Below are 24,373 nucleotides of genomic sequence, written 5' to 3' on the forward strand. Positions count from 1 at the left end.
GTATCAAATATCATGCCTTAGTACATAGTTACTATGCCGGTTTGGGCCATTATGGATTAGGTACTGCATAGACGGATATGCTAGGTAGGTATATCTAGGCGGCGCACGCAACTAAACTGCGTTATTTATTACCTTGGGTGTAGTTGAGTTGTCAAGGATTGTTATCAGTGTAGGTGTAACGTTTACATACATTCAAGTTGCGTGTGTGCGTGTCGCTGCGACTCTCACGGACAGCCGAAACGCAGCGGTGGCCATGAAATTGTTGATATAACTACACGTAAGTACATCGAATATCTCGAGGTCGCGTGAAGTGGGTGGTTATTCAAGAATTAATTTATGCTAATGACGTGGCTCTATCGAAAATATTACTATTTCAAGTTTGTACTTACTTATGCCTTTTACAGGGCATGTGTTAGTGCTGAGTAGCGCCATCTATCGCCGCACCACGTGAATTTGAATTACAATTGTAGAAAATTTTATTTTTTGTAAAATCAATGTTAAATAAATTCAGAAATCCGTTCTGTTGAAATCGACGCCTCCCTTTCAAAGAGTTTAAGGTATCCCTGACACGCCACCTCAGATTTTTCAGAGTTAACAAGAAATTAATTTTTATTTGCATTAAACGGAAAATATCTTTAGGAAAACGGGTACCTGGGAGATCTTGAAAAAAATTTCAAAGGAATGTAATGTCTATCAATACACACTTGGCTATATCCGTTGATGAGGCCACCTCTTTCTGAGAGAAGACTCTTGCCCAACAGCGAAACAGTACTGTATGACGTCAATCAAAGACTCCTTTTCAAAGTACGATCATTGTTTCAAACTAAACAATGAGTAAGAAAAACAAAAGGTAAATTTGTTTTATAACATAAAATTTTCGCGGACTTTTTATGAACACACCCACAAGCGAAAAATATGTTATTGCTGCACAACGCAACTTTTTCATTCTTTCATTCAGCATCAATTAAGTCAAACAAATTTTTCGGCAACAAAGTTGGAACAAACTTTCTTTGTTTAACTTTTAGGGTGAATTTGGGGTTTCCCTTTCTGCTGTCACACGGGAAGCCAACGAAAATCCTACCCTTTTGTTTAATGCTGCATTCAATTCCAACTGGCCAACGTTCTGTAAAGGAAAGGACAATGGACATTGTTACCTGGCTATTTACGAGATAATTACGACTAATCAAAATGAAATTTGAGAGAAACGAAACGCGCGTTTTTTTTTTAAATAATGCTGACAATGTTTTCAGTTCAATGTTTTCGCTTAATTATGATCTTAATAAAAAATGCCAAAATCGTATTTTATTTCAAATGCCGTAGTAACAAAAAACAATTAAGTAACTAATTAATTAAAAGTAATAACTGGTCGTTCCTACCTAAATATTGTAACTTTAAGCAAGTCTGAAATAAGGAAATCCCTATCAAACGTCAATCACAGTCTGCACTCTGCACTACTAAGTTGAAATGCTTTACATCGCAATTACTGCCAAAACGGAAACAGGATTGGCGGTAATGCCGCTACATTAGAACCACAGGGCCCTACCACTTTTAAATCAACATGCTACAAATTCGGCGAGGCGCCAGTTTAAGGAGGAAATAATACACTATATTAGCTGATAACAAATCAATTCGGGATGCCCAGGGAATAGAAATGGTGTGAAATGAAGCGGGCTTCGATTCTGTCACGTATTGGTCGCTTCCGCAGCCTGTTGACAAACACTGTGATCTTAACGCATTTTCATCGTATGCATAATAATATACGTATTCATAAGGCCCCTTTAATTTTAATCGTATTTCTAAGCATATTTGTGTCAACATGATTAAGAATCTATTTAGATATAGGTATCTAAAACATTGTAACTTACAAAAAAGTATATTTTATGTTATATTTATCGGGCACGGCCGTACCCCCGCCAACTCAAAAAAAAGCGGCATGACCGTACCATTCTTTTCTCGAAGCCATTCCGGCCATTTTCGACCCCCTTTTACTTCGTTTTACATAAAACTATTTTCTAAGCTTCCTCTTTAAACTAAAAAAGCTACATTGTTGGACTTGTATATATATAGGTACTACCACGGTTTTAATACCCACTGTAGGAATACGGCCAGTGGCACAGTATGTCCGTCACCTTATCTTGTCGTATCTACCTTATTTATGTACTTACATAAATATGGTAGATATATATATTTAAAAAATATATATTTTGCTGAATTAATAGTCCTACTATAGGTACTGGTCAAATATGTTTTAGAAAGTATAACCTTTTAAATAAATACTAACGCACGTAACTAAATTTCTTATCCATAATTCTTTGACCGTTTAGCAAATGTAAATGGAATAACTTCATCTGAAGCTCACGCTCCACGCTGAAGGTTGAATATTCTTACCAATAAGCTGGGATGTTATCGATAGATACAGATTACAAAGATATATTAAAGTTCAGCTAGATAGGTAGATACAAAGGTAGTATAGTCCGCGTCAAACTGCAAATCCGCTCTAAATATAGAAATGAATCGCGTCGCCATAGTAAAATGTATGACTACACTTACTGGCAACAATTTCAGACCGGACTAGCAATTTAAGGCTATACTGTTATAAACATAGATCATGTCATTGGTTATAAATTACAAAAGTTATAAATCTAATTATATGGCGTGTCAATGGCTAAAGCAAAGTAAAAAACATGTTTAAATATTTATATTTGTAGGTTCATTTTCATACGCAATTTTCATTTTCTATATTTTTTTTACATTAAATAAAATAAAAATTAACATAAAGTTAACAAGTGATTCGGACCTCCTATTATAAGTTACTAGCAGGGAGTGCACACTTCCATACAAAATGACTTTTTGTGCAGATACTAGCGCCACGTGACGACTCGCCCCGGAAGCTTCAAATTAAAATGCCGACGGAGTGACAGTTCACTGTCAAACTGATGTGTCCGTTGTCAAATGTCCGCAACTTCGTTAATCATTTCTAATTTGAATATGTAGATGTTTTTGCACTTCAGAGAGACACATTTGTTACCTCCGACGTAAATTGTATCTTTAACATCAACTGTAAAGGAGCATGAATCAAAGATTCACATTGTCACAAATTTTTATATCTTTCTGAAAGTTTTGTTAAGTATGTAGGTAAATGTAGTTTTTTTCTTGTATCAAAATTGAGAAAGAAAAAAGTATAATGTAAATGTGAATCTTTGGAACACAGTCATTTATAGTTCGTGTTTTGGAGATACAACTTATAAAATTATAATTATAAACATTATATGTATTAAAATAAGGTATTTACCTTATACCTTAATGAATATATAATAGGTATTTATAGGTATGTATGTAAAACCCATGAGTAGTTCTGGGGCAGGCCACTAGGAGCGCTTTAGGGGGGACAAAAATACGTAGAGTTGCCTCTCTATAACATGTATATAATAATACTCTATGGTTACTAGATACTATACTCTTTGATTCGGACATTGACAATTTATTGACATCAAAAGCACAAAAAATAATCTGTGACAAAACATATTTGTGATAAAATGTAAACAATCTGCAATATGAAATTAATTAGAAAGATTCTTTAGTGCTTAACAAATAGTATTATTTTAATTAAAAACATAGACATATATATACTATGGTTTAAAATAACCATAGACATATTTTATATTATCTGTGTAAAGTACATATAGCAACACAATCACACAACTAATTGATATAGCAACATTGACATGACGTATTTGACATGACAAGAATTTGACGTTTCATTCACTCGCAAAATAGGGTGGTCGCGAACGCAAAAAGCGTAGTTCAAAGCAATTTTGTTGCGTATTAAACGATTCAAAATGACTTCAGTAGTGAGGGCCGGGCATTTAGCGCCTTACTTCAAAGCGACCACATCGGTACTTACAAATGGTATCAAGCCGCTGGTAGCAGTCCCAGTGCCCTCCGATACTGTGATCGCGCAACCTTTGCCATCGACTTCGACTGTACAGTCGTTGCACGGATCTCTGCCCGTCCAGGGATTGAAGGTGAAACACAGCACTCGTTGTAAGTTGCTAGGTTTTCCTTTTCAACTGTGTTACTATTGATTTTTATGGTGAAAATTCATGTTACATAACACTTGTCATTTTCAGTGCCAATGCAAGTGCGTTTTGCGCACTCAGACATCTCGTACCCGGACTTCTCAGCGTACCGTCGTAAGGAGACGCTGGACCCGCGCTCCCAGTCGAAGGATAATGTCGACAACCGCCAGTCTTTCACATATCTTATCGCTGGAGGTTAGTTTTGGTATAATTTTCATTCAATACTTAAAGTGTAAAGGGACAAGCAATACACCTGATGTTATGTGGCCTTTCAACTCTATATGTAGCATAAATTGGAATTAAATAAGTTTTCAGGATTATACATCTTGATAAGAAACTGCAAATTTACTTCGGAGTTGATTTCAAGTGCATAGTTTCAGAGGAATTAGTTATATTATCTCATGTAAGAAGCCTAATCACACTCTACAGAATAGAAAATACCAGTTTTAATTCACTATTAGGCAGAAATATGTTTTATATTAAAATATGAATATGATCGCTATGCTTTTTTGACTTACCTAAACCAATAGGTACTGTTCAGTATAAAAGTGATTATTCATCTTGGTTCTAATTACAAATTAATGTAATACAAGATGTATTTCATCTTGATCTATATTTGATGATATGAAACATATGCTAACAATCATTATGTAAATTGCTTGTCACATTACTTTAAGTAAATAGAAAAGTTACTGAACATACATGTTCAGTAAATAAATGTCATTATTATAAATAACATGAAATTATTAATTCAATAATAAATTAGAGATTATGATTGTATCTAACTTGTATATTAACCTGGATGATGGATGGAGATATGACCTGGATGGAGATATGACCTGGGTTTGATTATGGGTCAGATAATAAATGATGATTTTAGATTTCTCCCTGACATCGACAAATTCCTAGTGTGGGCCAATGAGCGAAGAAATTGTTAGTTTTTTATTTGACTGACACCTGTATTGCTGTAATCAGAATTGCAGTATTCTGGTTTAAATGGCTGCGGTAGGATGAGACACAAGACATTCCACCTTAGTTTTCAGGTGTTGCACTATGATCGTTGCATCACATTTAAGACACTTATCCAATATGGGGGTTGCTCACAGATGTGCATGGCAGTAACCAATTAAGTTTAGATGGACTGCATGCGTCTCGGCTACCGCATTTTGAGTAAAGTATTTAAAATATTAATTGGCACTTTTCTTTGAACCATTGAAGTGTTTAAGCCTCTTAAGCCCTACAAAATGGCAAGTCAAGGCAATGATTTTGGTGATTTAGTTTAATTACTTGAATTTAATGACATATGTGTAATTAATTTTCTATTATAAGGATTCTTAAAGATATAAAAATTTTGACATTTTTAAAACAAATCACAATAACACACATAGCTGATGCAAGTTGGTGAAAGTGTAAACAAATCTATATACAGACAGAATATGTTATGTATATGATACTATTATAAAACATTATCTTCCCAATGGACCTTTGCCAAGGGAAATTTCTAGGTTAGGTATTTCTGTATAATAATCTTGTCACTATTACTTGTCTTGTCACTATTACACATAATGTTGTATTATGGTGTAAACTGCACCAATAGGGAAAATCTTAGTAAACAATGTTTTCAAGAAAAATCTATCCATAAATAAAGCCATATCTTTCTTTACTTAGAAATATATATTTTTTAAATAAAAATAACTTTAAGTTTAACTTTCTAAATGATGTTACAAAAGGAATATACACATTAATTAATAGGTTCTATCTATTTATAAAAAGTCGCTAAGAAATGCAGTTGCCCATATAAATGCAAAAGGCACAGTTCTGGATGCTACCAACATCCTTTGTGTAAACTAATACCATTGACAATGTCGAGAATTCAGTTGTTATATTCACCATTGCACAATGACCATCCTTTATGCCGTGCAGGATGTGCAAATTAACCCCATGTAAACATTTAATAATAAATATATTATTAACATATTTATGATTTTCCACATTGAACACTACATGATAGTTTTTGTCTCTGTAGCGCAATTGAACTAATATTGTAATTATAATATGAATTATTAGAAATTTGTTTATGATAAGATAAATTATAATTTTCCAGCGGGTGGCGTTGCTGGTGCCTACGCCGCCAAGTCGGTGGTCACTCAATTCGTGACGTCGATGGCCGCCGCTGCCGACGTTTTGGCCTTAGCCAAGATCGAGATTAAACTGGCTGATATCCCCGAGGGCAAGTCTGTTACCTTCAAGTGGCGAGGCAAGCCTCTGTTCATCCGTCACAGGTGAGATATGCATACTTTTTGTTATATAAATATTAAATGTTAAATGAGGTGTAAGAATTGAAACAGAATTTTGTAGTAGATCAATAAAAGTTTATAATTATCATCTAAATAAATTGTACTCAATACTCACTACGTCTACAAATATACTGCTAAAATAAAAAGGATTGTTTGTCTTTCAAAGTGTGTTAAGTTGAATATAGAAATTCGCTTGATCGGCTGCACTTCAATTGTCCGCTCTGAATATAGAAATGAATTGCGTCGCCATAGCAAATGACTTCACCTGCTCGCAACAACTTCAGAGCGGACTAGCAGTTTGGCGCGGACTATAATCTTATACCATTTTTTTTTGTTTTTTTTTTATAATATAAGAGTAGCAGACGAGCATGCAGTCCACCTGATGGTAAGTGGCTACTGCCACCCATGGACATCTGTAATCAACCCCAGATAGGATTAGATATTCCTACCTGAGGTCGGCCACAGATGCTACCCTGAGGACTAAGCTGGAACGCCTCGGAAAAGTCTGTCTCCCTTACCACACCCTTCAAACCAGAACACAGCAGTGCCTAAAACTGATGTTATTAGGTAGAAATAGGTGTGGCGGTGGTGCCGCCGGAGTCGAACCACAAAGGGTTCTACCATCTTCATTGTTGCCTTCATTCTGCATTGCCACATTGGAATAGAAGAATATTGGGCATGTACCTAATTCAATTTCAACTTCATTAGTGACAGTAGATTCTAGGCTAAGTTAAATAAATATTTAATACTTCCAATGTACATAAAATTAAACGAAATATTGTAATAATTTATATATCCAATATATGTATCCAACAACAAGATAACATTTAAAAATGGCATTTATCACAAAATTATTCATGCAAATAAAATTTTGTTTTTAAAGGACGGCACAAGAAATTTCAACTGAGAAGGCAGTGGCCGTTGACCAGCTCCGTGACCCACAGCACGATGACCAGCGTGTACAGGACCCCAACTGGCTGGTTGTGATCGGTGTGTGCACCCATCTCGGCTGTGTGCCGGTCGCTAACGCTGGAGACTTCGGCGGCTACTACTGCCCCTGCCACGGATCCCACTACGACGCATCAGGACGTATTCGCAAAGGCCCAGCCCCTCTCAACCTTGAGGTCCCACCGCACTCATTCATCGATGGAGGTCTCCTTGTCGTAGGCTAAGATCAATGTTATTTATTAGACAATTTATTTAATGAGGGCCACCTCTGTACATCAATAGCAACAATCAATAAATGTGATCCGTTTACCTAGCCCTTGTTTTCATTTTCTCGGTGGCATTCAGCGGCAGACTTTCCAACAAGCTCAGCAAGAAGAGAGGCAAATTTATCTTGAAGGTTTTATATATTGTTAACTTTCAGAGAATATTTTATCTCGATCTATCGTGATTTAAACTGGCCCGCAATTGTACCCGGTCTGTGCAACCCTGAACTAGGGTATCGAATTATAGAGGTTAGTAGGAGCAGCAAAATTAGAATAGTCCCTTGGCGGAAAATGTGTAACTTTAAACGTTATTATTGATGTTTTTTAAAATAAAATTTATTGCGCATATTTATTGTTTTACTAAGAACAATGTTAACTTCAAATCTTGAAACAGCCATTTGTATTTATAAACAGTGTACCTACAGTAAGAATATGGATAAATGTTTGGCAGTAGTCACAGATGTTTATTATTATACACCTTTTACAACAATTTGAGTCAATATTATCCATTAAACTTAAATATATCTTACTCGACTAATATATTATTTTTTATTAATGAAATATAACTTACGTACGTATGTTAGCGTTTTCAGAGTAAGGACTTGAATACGAAGCGCACGGATAAACAGTTATCTTACTCTAAGAATACATATTTCGTTGACATCTTTAAAGTTATATTGTCCTGGTACGATCACCTGCTTATTTTAAGAAAATAAATGGCTCTCGTTGTTCATTGCGTTACCGCCGGGTGCTTATGATGCCGTGGTTTTAAAAAAAGATTTACGTGAAGTCTATTCAAGTTAAAAAAAGAACTAATATGTAATTTTTATTTGAAGTCAAAAATAGATATTAAGATTTCAATTTTGACTAAATCATGACATCTTCATGATATGACAGGTTCTTTACAGTTAGAAATTGTTATTGTTCGCCTCATAACGCGAAGGGTTTGAGGTAGTATTAGTCTCAACTTATTTGCGTTATTTTTGGTTACTTTGATGGCCTATTAAAGGGTTTTTTTTATAATACAGGAGTAGCAGACGAGAATGCTACTGCCGCCCATGTACATCTGTAATCAACTTGACGTCGCCAAAGATGCTTCGCTACCTCTGAGGACTAAGCAAAACGCCTCGAAAAATTATGTCTAAGGGAAACCACACACTACAAACCAGAACACAGCAGCGCGTAACACTGCTGTTATTAGGCAGAAATAGGTGAACCACTAAGGGTTCTACCACCTTCAAACACACGTACACATCGTTTAAACAGAGGATGGTTTTTCGAAATGTTATCTAACAAGAAACGTCGACAGGGCTGTACGGGGCTGTTACAGTGTCATGTCGCTTTAAATCGCCAAGAATAGCTGAAGTGAGGTTGAATTGAAGAAATAAAAAGTTAAAAACGATTTGTAATTCTTTTATTATCGTTATTATTTTGATTTTTACTTTATGTATGCTTTAGACGGTTACAATCTACGTAACTTCTAATATAAACTACTAAATTTACATACATTTACAAAGACTCGTAACTGGGAATTCGAATTTTAGTATTAATCTTTATAACTTTTTGAAATAATTAAAAACTTTTCTGCTAACAAAATATTATTGACACTGAAATTATTTAAGGCTCAAATTTTAATCAAGCTTAAGGCTAAGTTTAAAACAATAACAAGCTGTATAAGAATATAAAAAAACAAAATATAATTATGCCATGAGAAATCCCAGTCCACAAAAACTTACAATAAAATTACACATTATGAACATTGAATCTAGTACTAAAACGAGTAACCAATTATGATGACACTAAGATTCTATATTTACAAGGAAACAGGTGTGGAGTGGTTACATATTTGGCAAAATAATTTAATTACACCTAAATAAATCTAAGGCATGAGTGAAATGGAGAATCCAAGTTGGCAACACCGTTTTATACAACACAGAAATCCGACTCGTGGAAGGTAGCCTAACATTTGGGAAGTAACGAATTTCAATATTTTCAATTACGATAATCGATGCCACTTTATTTTCGATGGTCTTTTTTATTTGATTGGCCATAGACAAAATTATTTTCTTTTTGGATAGGAAAACTTCTGACGAGTATGAAAATAGGAAAATATTTAAATGGAATCTATAGTCACGTGTTATAAATTAAGACTTAAAGAAATCTTGTCGAATGTAAAAAGAGTGGGGAAAAGGGAGAGGTTGAGAAAGTTACTCACTTAAAAATGGTTGACATAAATATGGGATATCATTGGAAAACTCGTCAATTGGAAGTCATTTAGTAAAAATAATAGATTCACCACCATCACATTTTTCAATTTAATTTTCTTATTTTCCGAAATAACAAAAACCTTTAAATTTAATTAAAGCGTGCATAAATGTGGCCATCCTTCCAGACGTCAAATTCCTTAACAGTTTCTTAATGCTTACAAAAATAAATAGAAACTTAGGTTTAACAAAATTGTTCTTTATACAATGTCTTAGTACAGTACCAAGACCAAAAATTATGATCGCAAGTCTTTAAAAATAGGAGAATAAGGACGATTATAGGTAATTGTCTCATATTTTCAGTGTTTATTCGCCCTTTTGTACGAACTAGTAAAAAAAAGAAAAATAATCGTTTATATGGCACAGGGGGGCTAAATTGCTCAAGCTATCATGCAACATAATGAGTCATTTTTTTTTTCATTAAAATGGTATTCACATGCAAATAAGTCAAGTGAGGGACGCGGTATGCTTCAAGATCGAAAAAACAGTTACAGTTACAAGTAGATTCTAGCAGATAATAAATTTTCAACATTTATATAATATTAAATTTATATTTCCTTCATACGATAACATTCATAGCACATCATATATTTTGAACACAGAATTATATCGATTCACATTCATATTTGTAGACATATCATAAATTCTATTATTCGGAAAAAATATAACATCTATTACAATTACGTGACAAAATATTATCTAATAATTTCTTGGAATAGTTTAAAAATTTAGTATAACATTAAATATAGTGTGATTATATCTGATTGTGGTTATTATAGTTTTTATTTGGTTTTGTTTTATTGTTTTGTGCGTTAAACAAAAAAGTGTTTTCCTGTCTGTCAAAGGTCATAGAGTATTGTCAATAGTTCAAGTGTCTACTGGAATTGGAACGCTGTCCGTCTACAAACACAACACAGATTCTACACAACCTCGGAAGCTCTTTTTATTTTGGTGATAACTACATAATAAAGTATTCATCACTATTTGTTATTTTACTTATCACTGGGTTAGGATTGAAATCTAAATGCGATAGAGCTATTGACTGATGCGTTGTTTTTTTAATTCTATTTTAATATCGGAGCATACAGGTAGCGAGTCAATTTGACTGAAGGAACAAACAGTGCTATCAAACCTACACAACTTTTAAGAGAGTTACAGCTTCTAAATTTAATATTATAACTCTTAACATTGCATAGGTTTAAATTACTGTTTAATATTTTTATTTAGTCATATGACTTTCAAAATGCGACGACGCGCGCTATCTAGGAACTATTTTTAAAAGATTCTGTATTCAAGCTTGAATCCATTTTAGTGCATATTTTAGGATATAACAGTATTTTTTGTAATCAAGTAGTAATGTACCGGTTGTTGTAGATCAACTGTCAGTACAGCTGAATACCGGACCGTATATACAGATCCATAGACTATAGTTTACTTTTCTGTCAATTTACCCAAAGTCAGCTGCACTGTTCTGCGCAAGCGAATATTTTGAATTGATTCCAACGGCAATGCACAGATTATATGGATCCACAGACAACTTTTGAGGTCGCTTAATAGTTAGATCGTAATATCATTGGTTGCTAACTTATTTATTAGTTCCGAGACTTTCATGGATCCATAGACTGCAATGTCAAGATCAGAAGTTCAATCCTAATATTGTTTTTAGTTCCGAAACTCATCGATCCATAGACATGCAATTAGCATAGTCATATTAAATCCTAAAGTTGATTAGTTCCGAAACGTAGCGATGTGCCAGAGCTTCAATCCTGTGGTGCGTTAACAGTCGGCGGTGTAGACGGGCGCGAGGTCCAGCGTGAGGTGTCGCAGCGCGCGGTCGCGCGAGGCGGAGCGGGACGCGCGCGACGACTTGATGATCTGCAGCACCATCGCCTTGCAGTCGTGGCACACCGCCATCTGCACGCCGCGCAGCCGCTCCGCCGCCGCCGCGCCCGCCGCGCTGCGCCCGTACCGCGCTCTGACGGACATAACGATGGATAGATTAATAATGGATACACCATATTTGCTAGATAATAATCATCATAGCATTTAATTTTCATAACAAGTTAGTTTCATAACAATGGTCAGAATAAATTCTAATGGTAATTGATCCAAATCTAGATTTAATTCGCCTGCAAATTAATAAATGTAATGCAACAAAACGTATCATGAAGTGACATAGATAAACACGCATTACGGTGTATTCTATTACATATTGGAATATAAGTTACCAGTAGACAATGCCGTTATGTTTGATCGCATTAATTATAGTCGCGCTTTTCGTTAGTGCGACACTTGGTGCAAGGCATAAAATGTTGCACTAGCAAGAAAAGTAATGCAATGTTATACTATAAACTTGATCAAAAACAGTCCTTATTTATGGCCCTCGTAGTCGTCTGTGAGAAGCCGCACAGGGATGTGCCCCTAACTGCGCAACAACGTGCCCTTACGTCATATCTTGTCACATACAAGACCACGGAAATGACAGTAGTGTTACCAACCTGCGCTCCACCATGGCGGGGTGGTCGGGCGTGACGCAGGGCATGCTGCCGGGCCCGTCGATGCTGCGCGACATGGCGGGCGGCGGCAGGTCCGCGAAGCCGAGCGCGGAGCCGCCGCGCGAGCCGCCGCGCGAGCCCGGCGCCGACTGCGCCGCCGCGCGCCGCCGCGCCGCCGGGCTGCTCGGCGCGCTGCCCACGCTGTTCTCCACCGCGCCCTGCAACACGGTATTACGAATTGTTAATGTCAGATCGGAACTTTATTTACAACTTACGCATTAGGTATAAGCCTGTTATGTTAGCTGTAAATATTATTTAAATAAATAAATAGCTCATCAGCTACTTTTCACTAAATCACTAATTTAAACAAGTATAAACACTAACACACTTCAACTATTTTGGTCTAAGTCGAAAGTGTACTTTCGACTTAGACCAAAAAAGGGAAAGATTTAGTAGAAACATAGTTTTGATTTGTAGGGCAAAATTCAAGCAAATGACTATTGGTTCACGATTATATTACAGCATTTTCTTCATTTTGTGTAACATTTGTAAGCCCTTACACCGTTTGTCCACCGCCACCGTCACCAAGCCGATACCGATAATTAATGACGGCGCCGAAGTAACGTACATCAATTACTATAGCAAACTCCTGTGACATACATACTATAATGACATTGACACACACAGCACAGCAACGGGCACGTGCGCGAAGTGCTTCGTCGGGGTGCATCTGTTGCACAACACTAGCATGCGACAACACGGTACTCACGTTGTGGTCAGGCGACATGAGGCGCGACATGAGCGAGCGCGGGAAGGAGGAGCCGGCCTCGTCGTCGGGCGACGGCAGCAGCGACGGGCTCAGCAGCACCACGGGCACGTGCGCGAAGTGCTCCGTAGGTATGCGCATCTGCGAATTGAGAAAATTTTACACAAATTGTTACACAACGACCAAACAAGTAGGAGATAAATGTAACAAAAAAAGCTCCATATCATTGTTAAAATTGTCACACAATAAAAATAATTTTGTCGGTATCTTAATTACCTCAATATTAAGTGTATTACCTTATAACAATATTAGTGGCTTACCTTTGAACAACATTTTTGACAGACAGTCTTTTTGCACAATTTGCATTTCTGACCCCATGGGCCAAAAATGCCGAATCTCGTCTTCAAGCATAGGAAGCATACCTGAAAATAATTAAAGTTAAAATAAACAAAATGTTAATCATAAACACAAAATTTTGGAACTAGGGAAGGTCTGTAACAAATTCCACAATACTGTCAGTTCCGAATAGGTAGAAAAAGCTGCAATGCAACACGATCTACGGGGCTATACAAACTTCGCACCTTCATCGTAAAACAGAAATAGGCCTGGAGGTATTACCATCACAATTAGAAACAAACGTATCCCTATATTTAATCATAGTAACTCACCCGTCTCTTCTCAACGTCTTCCTTGACCCTGCCCTCCACCGGCAGGACCTCTAGTTCCGCTTTGGTCAGCACCGACCTGATGTGAACGATCTCTTCTAACGTCAAAGAGAGCCGGTCGTCAGACATGATGGCGTCTTGCCATTGTTTCTGAAAAAAAACGGATATTTATTTATTTTGTTTAGCTCATTGGCTGTATAAGAATGCACTATGTCGCCTTGGGGTAAAAAAGGGTGTTGTTATTTATATATTATACGCAGTATTTCAATAAAGGACTTGTGCTTTTGCATGCAAATTAAAATGAACAGTTAATTACTTGCGTTGATTAGAAACTATACATTACATAGATAAATAAAAATAATTCTACCAGTACAACACAGCATATATATTGCAAATGACATGCGTGCAAAGCATAGAAAAACAAACCATCACTAAATTATACCTACCATACAGTAGAGAATGCAAGCGTAAAACCATACTCAATCAAGATACATGAAGTGCATCACCAAATTCCAGGTAGGCATTATTGTGTTACTATACGAAGCGTTTCAGGGATTTTTCTTCCCATCGATAATTTCGTTAGAAGATATCTTATCGTTTCCTTATTTATTTAGCCGTACGAAAGTTTGTGCACAGATTTTTCATAGTCCCACCTAACGAATTATCTTAGAAGTAAGTTCGTCAGTAATGTAATCTATTTTGTAATATAAAACATGACGCATATACTTGAACATTTTACTTAAACTAAAATAAAAAAAGACATTTATTATTTCTCATAAGTAATTCATGAATTATGTGTAGGTATTACGTGTTTTATATTTCTTATTTAATAAATTTGAGGAAACCACGGACTTTTCGCCATTTCAGAATGAATATAAAACAAGTAGTCGAAATTAACATGTAAAACGCCATTGAATTTAAATAATCAGAGTTGCATAAGTAGTTACGCCAGTAATTCTTTTTCTTTATGATTACGAAAAGAGAAAATTAAAATAAAGGTACATATTAATATGCAGAAAAATTATCATTAACAAGTGCCTAGTTAGGCTCTTTTCACATCTGCAAAGGAATATTGAATGCATAATAGCTATTTAAGTGTATTTTCTTTAAATGTTCGCGTGCAGAAGATAATTACACATTCACAAGGTGCTCTATAAATATAATTGCGGTTCATTAGCCTACTTTACTCCAATTATTTTATATTTACGAGAACGACTGTGCATTCAAATAATGCAAATTTATTTTTATGTGCAGTTAAATAGAATAATACACACGTAAAATACAATACTTGTAAGCAATTACAAATTTAAAGCCGTTATAATTACCTAATTGTTAAAGATTATGTAACTTCACTTCGGATAAGTCACTACATTGACCCCCATTTAAGGTATTACAAATTTTAGTCCCGCTCGCTAGTATAAAGGGTTTGAATCCTAGAATATCTGCACTTAGTTAATCTTGACTACCCAAGGGACTATGTATAAGACTGGAAAGAACTTCACCATTCCTTCTTATCATGAGAAAAGCTCACCTTGTCAAGTGCGGAAGAGTAATGAATACAAATATATTTTATTATTACTAAGGGTTACAGCTTTAGGTGTATTTTATTGAATAACACTTATCTCATAACAGGCTAATAAACCACATAAGATCTACGCCACAGCTGTGGTCTACGTCTTGTTAAAAGAACAACCGGTCTTTCTCAAAACATTCCTGTTATGATAATAAATATGAGGTTCAAGTGCATACGGTTACTCGACATAAATACAGAGTAATAAATCACTACTAAGGCATTCCTGCAAGATAATCAGACGTTATATAGTTATCTAGCTTCAAGCTTCAAGCTTTTTATATAACGTTCTTGTTGACATGTTTGTGGCCTAACTAGAACACAGCTTAATGATAGGTGTTTGTAATAAGCATCATGAACCACGTAAAAGCGACAAATAGTGACTTTGGCGTCTAATCTGAGTTCTCTGTTTTGTAATATCCTCTATCAATCCACCAAAAAAGTAAAATCATACATTGCTACTACATACATATCTATAACCCTGCATTGTTACTGTGCCTTAAGATAGCTTGAACCCTGCTTTGCTTTGCCTATCTTTAATACTTAAGGTGCACGAGTGACAATTCATATCGCCAATAGTTGCTGACTGTCGCCGCCTGTCATCAGCGAGCGGTCAGCGATTGCTCACTTCAGGTGGTGACAGTCATCGTTGGTGAAAATCACGCGGCGATAACCAACGACAATCGGCATCAGTCGCTAGCGACAAGCAATGACAATCGAGGACTATGGCGACGGTTGTTGATATGAATTGGCACTGTTAGGTTCGCTCACTTGCGCCTTTATGTTAGCTCCCTTACTAAAACATAGCGAGTGTTGCACATACCGAAGCGAAGCGGTGCCGTCCTCCACCGTACCACTAGCTAACTACTCACATGCGGGTGTGTGGGGCTGCCACTAACCGACTTGATGAGCTCGTCCTGGAGCGAGGAGCGCGACCACGACAGCTCGCCGAGCTGCGCGTCCGCGTCGCTGCTCGCGAGCGACGCCGCGCCGCCGCACGACGCGCGGGATCCTGGCCTGGGAAAGGGAAGAAAATGGGTCACATTACATTCAACTTAAGCCTCTATAACCTTCATTCTGTGTTTCAAATGATACCTTCAGAAGATATAAAAAGATACGAAACTAAAGAAATACCAAACCCAGGTAATATTTTAAATTGTCATTGCAAATTTTATTCCTTAGATTGTGGTGCAGTTAATGTGGCCATACCCAGTTCATAAAACTCACAAGGCATAATTATATTTTAAAACGCAGGGATAATAAAACGAAGGGTTCCAGTTTATAGTTCAAGCTTCTAAGGGAGCAGGAAAATATCTGTGGTCAATATTTGATATGATAATTATGTGACATTCGTTGCAAATGTCTACGGCAGTGGTAGTGAGTAGTGACCACTTAACATAAGGTGTCTGCAATCTGCATACTCGTAAGCTACTGCTGTTAAACAAAGAATTATAAAAGTAGGTCAACGCTAATTATAGTCAACTCAACCTTATAGCAACCCACGCACGTGAGACAAATCAAACCAAGTCACTTCAAAGCACTGACCTTAAGCGAAATATGTGCTGAATTCGCCAAATTGTGAGTACGTGATATTTTCTAATAAATAACTGTTTATTAAGGAAGTCTGTCACGACTCATTGCTGAAGTGAGTAACAATCAACTTTGTAAAACGCTAACATAAAATGTAAGATGATGGTAACAAATCATAGTGTAATGTTTGTAAACCAAACTATCCTACATTATAAAGGTTTCAATAAGAGTGGCTACTACGTCTAAATATTCACGAACGAATAAAAAGTACCTACATTGCATTATAATTTAGCATCAAGGATGTTTGTTTCAATAACAATGTTTATATTTAAACGTAAAAATCAAGTCACACGGCAGCGTTTCAACCAAGTTCTCAAAAAAAGTATTTTTCTATGAGCGTCTAAGTCGTTGAGTAATTTTCGAAATTAACCCACACAACCGCACACACGGCCAATAATTTCAACTTACGAGTACGTTGTAATACTGTATTAAATGAAAGCGTGCACATTAGTGTAAGTGAAAATAAAAAGCTATAATTACATTCGCAAAAACTTCACCAGAGCACGTATGGTATGTAGTTTTTGCTTACGTACTTCCTCATAGAGGTGGTAATATGAAGGTGAAATTTCCTTATTATAGCAAAATGATTAGTCTTGTTTACGAGTACTCTTATTGTATTTTTTTATGCTTAAGGCGGAAGCTATTTAGCGTCTGGTGACCTGGGTTGCCACTTATTTAAACTATTTATATTATTATTATTCTTTGAATGTACGTACTACATGATATAAGTAGCAAATGATTTTGCAGTCTATCTGAAGGTAAGTGATAGAACTGATCACTATGGTCTAACAAACTCTATACAGAATATGGGTTCTATGTGACATCCAATATAGATGAATTTTCAACCCTGAGGACTACCTAATATATAAATCAGCCGGTGTACACGCACTTCCAGGGAAACACGAAACTGATTCAAGCAAGATAACTCCTAGAGACATGGCGATACCTCCTCTATCCTGCCCGAGAAATATATAGTTCTACCTATCTACTTCCGATTTTATAGTCCGCGCCAAACTTCAAGTCCGCTGTGAAGTTGTTGCGAGAAGGTTTAGTCATACAATATTCTATGGTGACGCGATTCATTTTTATATTCAGAATTTTACGGGGACTATATCACGCACAACTCTGTAATCCTCATGTGGAGCCTAGAGAAATTATTTTACGTACTTAAACCAAATTTTCGTTTATATTTAAATGCACCGCCAAGTTATAACGAATACATTTTATCTAGTTTTTGACCATTTTAGTAGTTTAGCTTACCTAGAGTGTGGTAGCGACTGCGCGCCGTCGGCGGTGCAAACTGCGTGCGTCACGGTGTGTCGACGCATGGACGCCCGTCGCGACGGACACTGCGTCGCCAGATCGTAAGCTGGAAACAATCAAATTACATAAATAACAGTACGTACAATAAATTACGATAAGGTTGACCACCCATTGGCTACTATAGATTGAACAACTGGTGGTTTCAGCGGTTAAGAAATGGTAAACAAGTATGTAAAAAGTTGCTCCGTATTAATCTATTTTTGACAAATGTTGCGAATAAATTTAATCATAATAATTATGTCGTTGGTCGGTCGCTCAAATAACTAAATTGGACGCCCGGCGGATTAAGCGACTACTCAGTATCTTAAACGGCTAGATGGTAGCCTTCGCTATTACCACCCACGCCATAGTCACCTATGGGCAGTCAAAGTAAACATAACATTCAAGCGAAAGAAACAGTACAATAAAACATCATTATTGACAATATTAATGCATAACAGAAGACAACGATGCAAAAATCATAAATATTAAGTAATTATTAACATCTAACATAAGCATGCGACACCTAAAACTATGTTAGGAAGACGTAACGAAATTGAAAATTTTAGCAGTTAAATTGTCCAAAATCCAAAATTGCTCCGAAAATATTTAGTGAATTATTTAGTTAAATTGTGAACGTGAAACAATATGAAAGCCTTAAAAAATGGATTCAACATTTTACAATTATAAATCAACTGTCTAAATATAGAATTCCCTCATTAGTCGTTTGCAGCGACCTGAATTTTTTTTTTGCTCGGTAAATGTCACTAAAACGCACTTGCTTTGCTATTACTAAATAATATTCGCATTATACGGCCTAAAATGATTTTTTCAAAAGAATGCCCACAACCACATCATCAGATCATAGAACGAACTTGCAGTCCATGTCCATGTGATGGTAAGTTGTCTCAGCCGCCCATGGTCATTTGAGATCAGCTTCAACATGTTCTATATAAAGCCAATTATATAGAATTATATGTTCTATATAAAGCAATTTCTGAGGACCAAAATGGTAACCTCATATGTAACTTACCAGAGATCCAACTGGTCTACCATACCATACTAGCTCTACCACCAAATCATAACTCGACTTCCACTAGAGTATTCCATCTAAGTTTATATAATATTAATGACACCGTCCACATTTTTTGTTATAATTTACAACTATAAGACGAGAACGCCGTAGCGGTACAAGAGTACCGTTACAAGTAGTCAAACAATTATCGGCTACACCAAAGTATTGAGCCCGATAGTAACCGTGTTATGAAAACAACGCGAATTGTGATAATTTCAACCTTTACCGCAAATTAAAAATAAAAGTACCACCATTTATGAGAACTACGTACGTTTACTAGGTCTGTTTCATTTTCAAACAGTTTTAATATTCGTATATCAGTTCTGAGCTTATTTTGCTTTTCATATTTTACTTAAAGCAAAACAGATTTAACAAAAAGCGAATCCTTAAAAAGTAGTTAACTTAAAGGGAAAAACAATTACTACGATAATCAATTTCTTTAAGCGGTAATTAAATATTATAAGGCACGGTACGCGATAACAAACGTTTTTCGCTTTGTCTCTGCCTGCAGAAAAAAAAATAACTCATCGAATAAAATATAGTGTTACTAAAATGAGGTATCAAGTTATTCCTGAGAACGTGAATCGTAACTTAATCAGATAAATAACTAAAACCGGTGTAAATTAATATGTATTTACTAGGAGCGCTGAAATTTGCAACTGTACGGCACGGTAGCTTTGCGAAATACGATAGGGCTAATCGGCCTTGCTTGTGTAAACTAAATTTACTCGGCCATGTGAACCGAATCGGAATATCCAATCACTAACAAACCTACTATATCGAAATTTACATATAAATTAACACGTATACTTTAAAAGTAGGTACAATTTGTAATCAATGTAATATATATTTGAATTTCTAATTTACAGCTATAAAAATATAGGAATTTAGTGGAAAGATGGAGCTGATCATAGTAAGGGTTGCAGTCATTAATGTATGGCCATGTACTTCGATTTTTCATGGTCTTCGAAAAAAAAAATATTAATATAATATAAATTTGCTTAAACGTCTGATTAACATAATTGTACGAGTACTGTAAAACTTTGACTATTTTTATAAAGTTCTCTTAAAACGTAGAAAAATCTACTATTCATCGAAAATCTACATTACAACTACAAAATATATAGTTTCTGTTATGTTCACGCCTATTAAAATCCTACTACAAATAGCTCACCGATAAGTTTATTTCACAATGTTAAACCGTGCTAATTGCCTCATTCGACTCATGCGATTAGAAACGTATCGAGTCCCTAAAGACTGTGGTGAAAGGCCCAATTCTCGCCCATTCTATCTTTCATAGAAATAGCAGGACGATATACCGTATATTTCTTGGTATATTACAAATATTTTCTTTAATCTGCTACTAAATGAATGTTTAACACGTATGAATTATTATGGTTAAAGCATGTTGTTTATGATATATTTTTATTGAGTAATTAAGCAACCTTTTGAACTGACAGCACCAAATGGAAAGATTAAGGTATGAAAGAAAGAAAATTTCTAGATGCATTAAACAAGCCGAGGAAGTAGGTAATGTTATTCAAAATTACATAAAAAGACATTAAATGACATGAATTTCCTTTACGTTGCTATTTATTACGCTAACATAATTTAAATATGAAAAAAGAAACAGTGTACTGGTTTTATTGAATATTGCATTTTTGTGAGGCTACTTCTTAAACTTATGTTAATGCATCTAGCGTAAGACAAAAATGCCAAAGCAGACGTCATGCAACTATCAGACATGCGAGCATGCGGTCATACATTCGAGGGTCTCGTCGCAAAACTGGTGGTACTCGTCGTGCGAGATGCGGGTGCGCGGCGGCGCCCGCGGCGTCTCCCCTGCGAGCACAGACCCGGTTAGTGTGCAGTGCAGACCTACTCTGTGTCGATCAGTGATTATATTCTCATATGTTTGGATAACACTTCGAAGAAAATGTAAACTCGAAAAATGGCTCAATTTTTTTTTGCATCTTATTTATGTACTTTAATTTTGTATTTACTTCCTGGTCACAAATGTCTATAAACTGGAATAGAATAAATTATCTCATATAAGACAAGATTAGATAACATTTTCCAATTAAATATAATATTAAATGTTTATAATCATTTCTTCGAATCCAATTTATCTAAACATATGTGTATATAATATCATTGGTCACGATGCAACTTTACACCTACATGTTACAAGGTCATTTTGGCACCCCACAGTAGGTATAGCCTACGTAATATGCAAATACTTATTTACTAACAACATGACAATTCAATAAAAAAGTCAAAGTCAAAGTATAAACACAGTCTGTTACTGGCTTAACATAATCAATTCCTTATTTACGGGGAAATGTTTAAAAATACGTGTAAAGGCATTTGACAACCCACACCATCTTGGCGTAAAGCAAGCGCACAATTGCGTGAGATATGCGATCAATATCCATATTTTTGACAACCCAAAGCACTTTTTCTTGAATACGTGAGCTTATTACCAGCTGGGCGTGAGATAGGTATTTTAATAAATTTAGCATAGCAGCAGTAACGGATTTTTATTAGAGATTTACTACCCAGTTATATTACATTAAATTAAAACCGTCACTGGCATATTTCATTTATTAAATATAGAAATTTAGGCACATTTTGAAAATTTGCAGTCTAATACTCAACCTTCATGAATGTTAGTTTTCCTTTTAAAGTAATTTTGAAAAAATCTTTAGTCCCAAATCTAAATGCATGATTACATCCCATATTTATACACAATCATCATTAATCTTAAGTATTTGATAATGTAAATCCGTCACTACATAATACCCTTAAAATGCTTACCGGTCCTTTTCCATGGCTTTGGAGCTGGCTGCTGTGGAGCCGTGTGCCTGGGAAATGGCTGGGGAACACAAGTCTCCGGGCTGATGCACGTCTCGGTATCATCTTCGTCCTCGTCATCCTGGCAAAAATAAATTGACCGTAAATATAAAAGTATGTTTTTTTTTTAATGTCGGTGTCTGTTGTATTTTTGCATAGTATCATAGTCACATTACTGTGGTTGCATAGGAAACTTGGTAAGGCATACATGCTTAAATTGACTTATCAATACTTAAAGGTGGCAACATATCTATTACAGACGTGAAAGACCGACCGCTGTTTTATTCGGAGATAGTAACAAATGTCCTAAACAATTAGCATGAGATAAAAAGCATGTTCGCTTGCTCGATTTACCTAAAAATATATTAATTATAATCACTCAGCCAGAGCTAAGTTCTGCAATATTCAACTTGCAAGATAATATATGCTAATGTATACGATGAGCTCGAATAAAATTTCATTAAACCGAGTGCTGTCTTGCATTAATAAACTTCAAATTAATTCTAATAAATTCTATTAATTTGCACGCAAAGAAGGTGTTATAAGATAAGAATAACTCTTCATGATTCGATTAAAGCAGTACTTTCATACATATTTCTGCGCTATCGCAGTGGTGTTTGTATCACAGTGTGATATTGTTTTTTAATAAGTAAACCTAGAGGTAAAGCTGTCTAACTACTGGATGGTAGATTTTCATGTGGATTCGCCGGTTTTGAAGGAGAATTCTTTTGTAACTCTTTGAAAGAGCCCGACTGTTTCTCACTTGAAACAAACAATTTGTACATAAGGTGTTTCAACTTTGACCACGGGGAAAGTAACGTGTTAAGTTATAGACAGATATCCATAAACATAAATAACCATTTAACGACAGACTGTATTAATCGCTGTCCGTTTATTAATTTTATCATACAAAACGTCTAAAACCCCAAACTTTCTTCCTTGTAATAAATGTTTTTCTTTTTGCTTGAACGACACCATAAAATTCACCTCTCGTAACAAATCACGCATGTCACGCGAAGCTTTGTCCCAGATTGGACACGTTTGCCCTATTTAAGTTATGTTGCCATATACGCCAAGGAACTTGACGGGTTTTCCAAACATGCTTCAAAGAGAAATATAAAAGCAGCACGCACATTATTTATTGCATTTACCCTAAAATGTTCACTTTCATTTTTTTATCTTTTTTTCGATGCTCATTACGGTTATATCATGTAATTTTTGTACCTTATTATCAATCAGTATATCAGTAATATGGTCAGTAGTATTGGTCTGAACCAAGTGAAAAATCATATGTAGTACAATCCAATTCTACACAACCTAAGTAGACTAAAGTAGACTAAAGTTAGGATCAAGGAATTAGCACCCAGGTTAGAAAACAATTTGGTCCCCTATCTGATGTCGAACCTTATTCCTATAAGACGTTACATAATTCCACTTGTTCAATAATTCAATATACGGCTATAACATTGAAACAAGACCCGGTATTGTAGTGAAAGTGAGCGGTAATGATAAGTGGCGTTTGTGACACCGACTGCATTCGAAATGCACCGACCCTTATATCGTTGCGTGGTCACTTTCCCTTCGAGAATCATGCCGGTGTGAGTAGGTGCCGTTTACCCTGGAGATTCCATTATGGTAATTATATTCATAGCAGCCTTAGGTAACGCGTTGAGTATCAAATACTTGCTAAAGGTTGAAGGTTACAGAATTTTTAAATAAGATGTCATTCTCGACAGATACTGATTATAGGCAATCAACTACAAATAGAATTGCAGTCTCCCCAAAGACAGACAAAGATACATTGCTGTAATCTAAGTGGGATCACATCATGTAAAATATCTTATCTGTATTTTACTTTATCCTTTCAAACCAGATCACAATAACGCTTAACATTACTATTATACGCCAAAAGTAGTGCCTGGTATCGCCTCGATCTTAAAGTCTTTGAATATTTGACCAAACTATTTTCTCTATAAAAACCGAGATTGCACCATTTACATACTACGCCACGCATTGTTATGATTTCCACGGAAATTAACCTAAGTCGCAATGTGTCACAGTACCATGTATGTGTATTCGATCGAATAATACATTGTAGGTGCAGAATAATCCAATTGAGTCCTAGTTAGTTAATGAAGTGTAGCGAAGCCAAACTGTGTCACGCCAACTTCAACTAATAGGGAGAAGTTTTCTATACTCTTCCGCT

At 35.8% G+C, this 24,373-nt stretch overlaps 2 protein-coding genes across 4 annotated transcripts in view; one reads left to right on the forward strand and one right to left on the reverse strand.

The window, feature by feature from the left end:
* The first annotated feature begins 3,727 nt into the window (after positions 1 to 3,727).
* LOC140748251 (cytochrome b-c1 complex subunit Rieske, mitochondrial) lies at positions 3,728 to 7,637 on the forward strand. Its single transcript, XM_073081020.1, has 4 exons — positions 3,728 to 4,044; positions 4,131 to 4,274; positions 6,184 to 6,361; positions 7,260 to 7,637. The coding sequence occupies exons 1-4, from the start codon at positions 3,840 to 3,842 to the stop codon at positions 7,546 to 7,548; spliced, it is 816 nt and encodes a 271-aa protein (XP_072937121.1). The 5' UTR covers positions 3,728 to 3,839; the 3' UTR covers positions 7,549 to 7,637.
* A 2,599-nt stretch (positions 7,638 to 10,236) lies between these two features.
* spir (spire type actin nucleation factor) overlaps positions 10,237 to 24,373 on the reverse strand; it is a 179,731-nt gene continuing 165,594 nt past the window's right edge. Inside the window, exons 10-18 of one of the 3 annotated variants that reach the window (XM_073081022.1) lie at positions 22,132 to 22,249; positions 21,079 to 21,156; positions 18,198 to 18,306; positions 16,247 to 16,364; positions 13,781 to 13,927; positions 13,433 to 13,534; positions 13,116 to 13,253; positions 12,350 to 12,564; positions 10,237 to 11,826 (exon numbers count right to left, since the gene is read on the reverse strand). In XM_073081022.1, the coding sequence (XP_072937123.1) occupies positions 11,628 to 11,826; positions 12,350 to 12,564; positions 13,116 to 13,253; positions 13,433 to 13,534; positions 13,781 to 13,927; positions 16,247 to 16,364; positions 18,198 to 18,306; positions 21,079 to 21,156; positions 22,132 to 22,249 (1,224 nt within the window). In that variant the 3' untranslated portion in view covers positions 10,237 to 11,627. Of the gene's footprint in view, positions 11,827 to 12,349; positions 12,565 to 13,115; positions 13,254 to 13,432; positions 13,535 to 13,780; positions 13,928 to 16,219; positions 16,365 to 18,197; positions 18,307 to 21,078; positions 21,157 to 22,131; positions 22,250 to 24,373 lie in introns of all 3 variants that reach the window. The other 2 variants (XM_073081021.1, XM_073081023.1) reach the window with 2 other exon arrangements.

This window comes from Epargyreus clarus, unplaced genomic scaffold, assembly GCF_041222505.1.
Source record: "Epargyreus clarus isolate Ecla_fem2 unplaced genomic scaffold, WU_Ecla_fem_2.2 ptg000015l, whole genome shotgun sequence".
Classification (NCBI taxonomy): domain Eukaryota; kingdom Metazoa; phylum Arthropoda; class Insecta; order Lepidoptera; family Hesperiidae; genus Epargyreus; species Epargyreus clarus.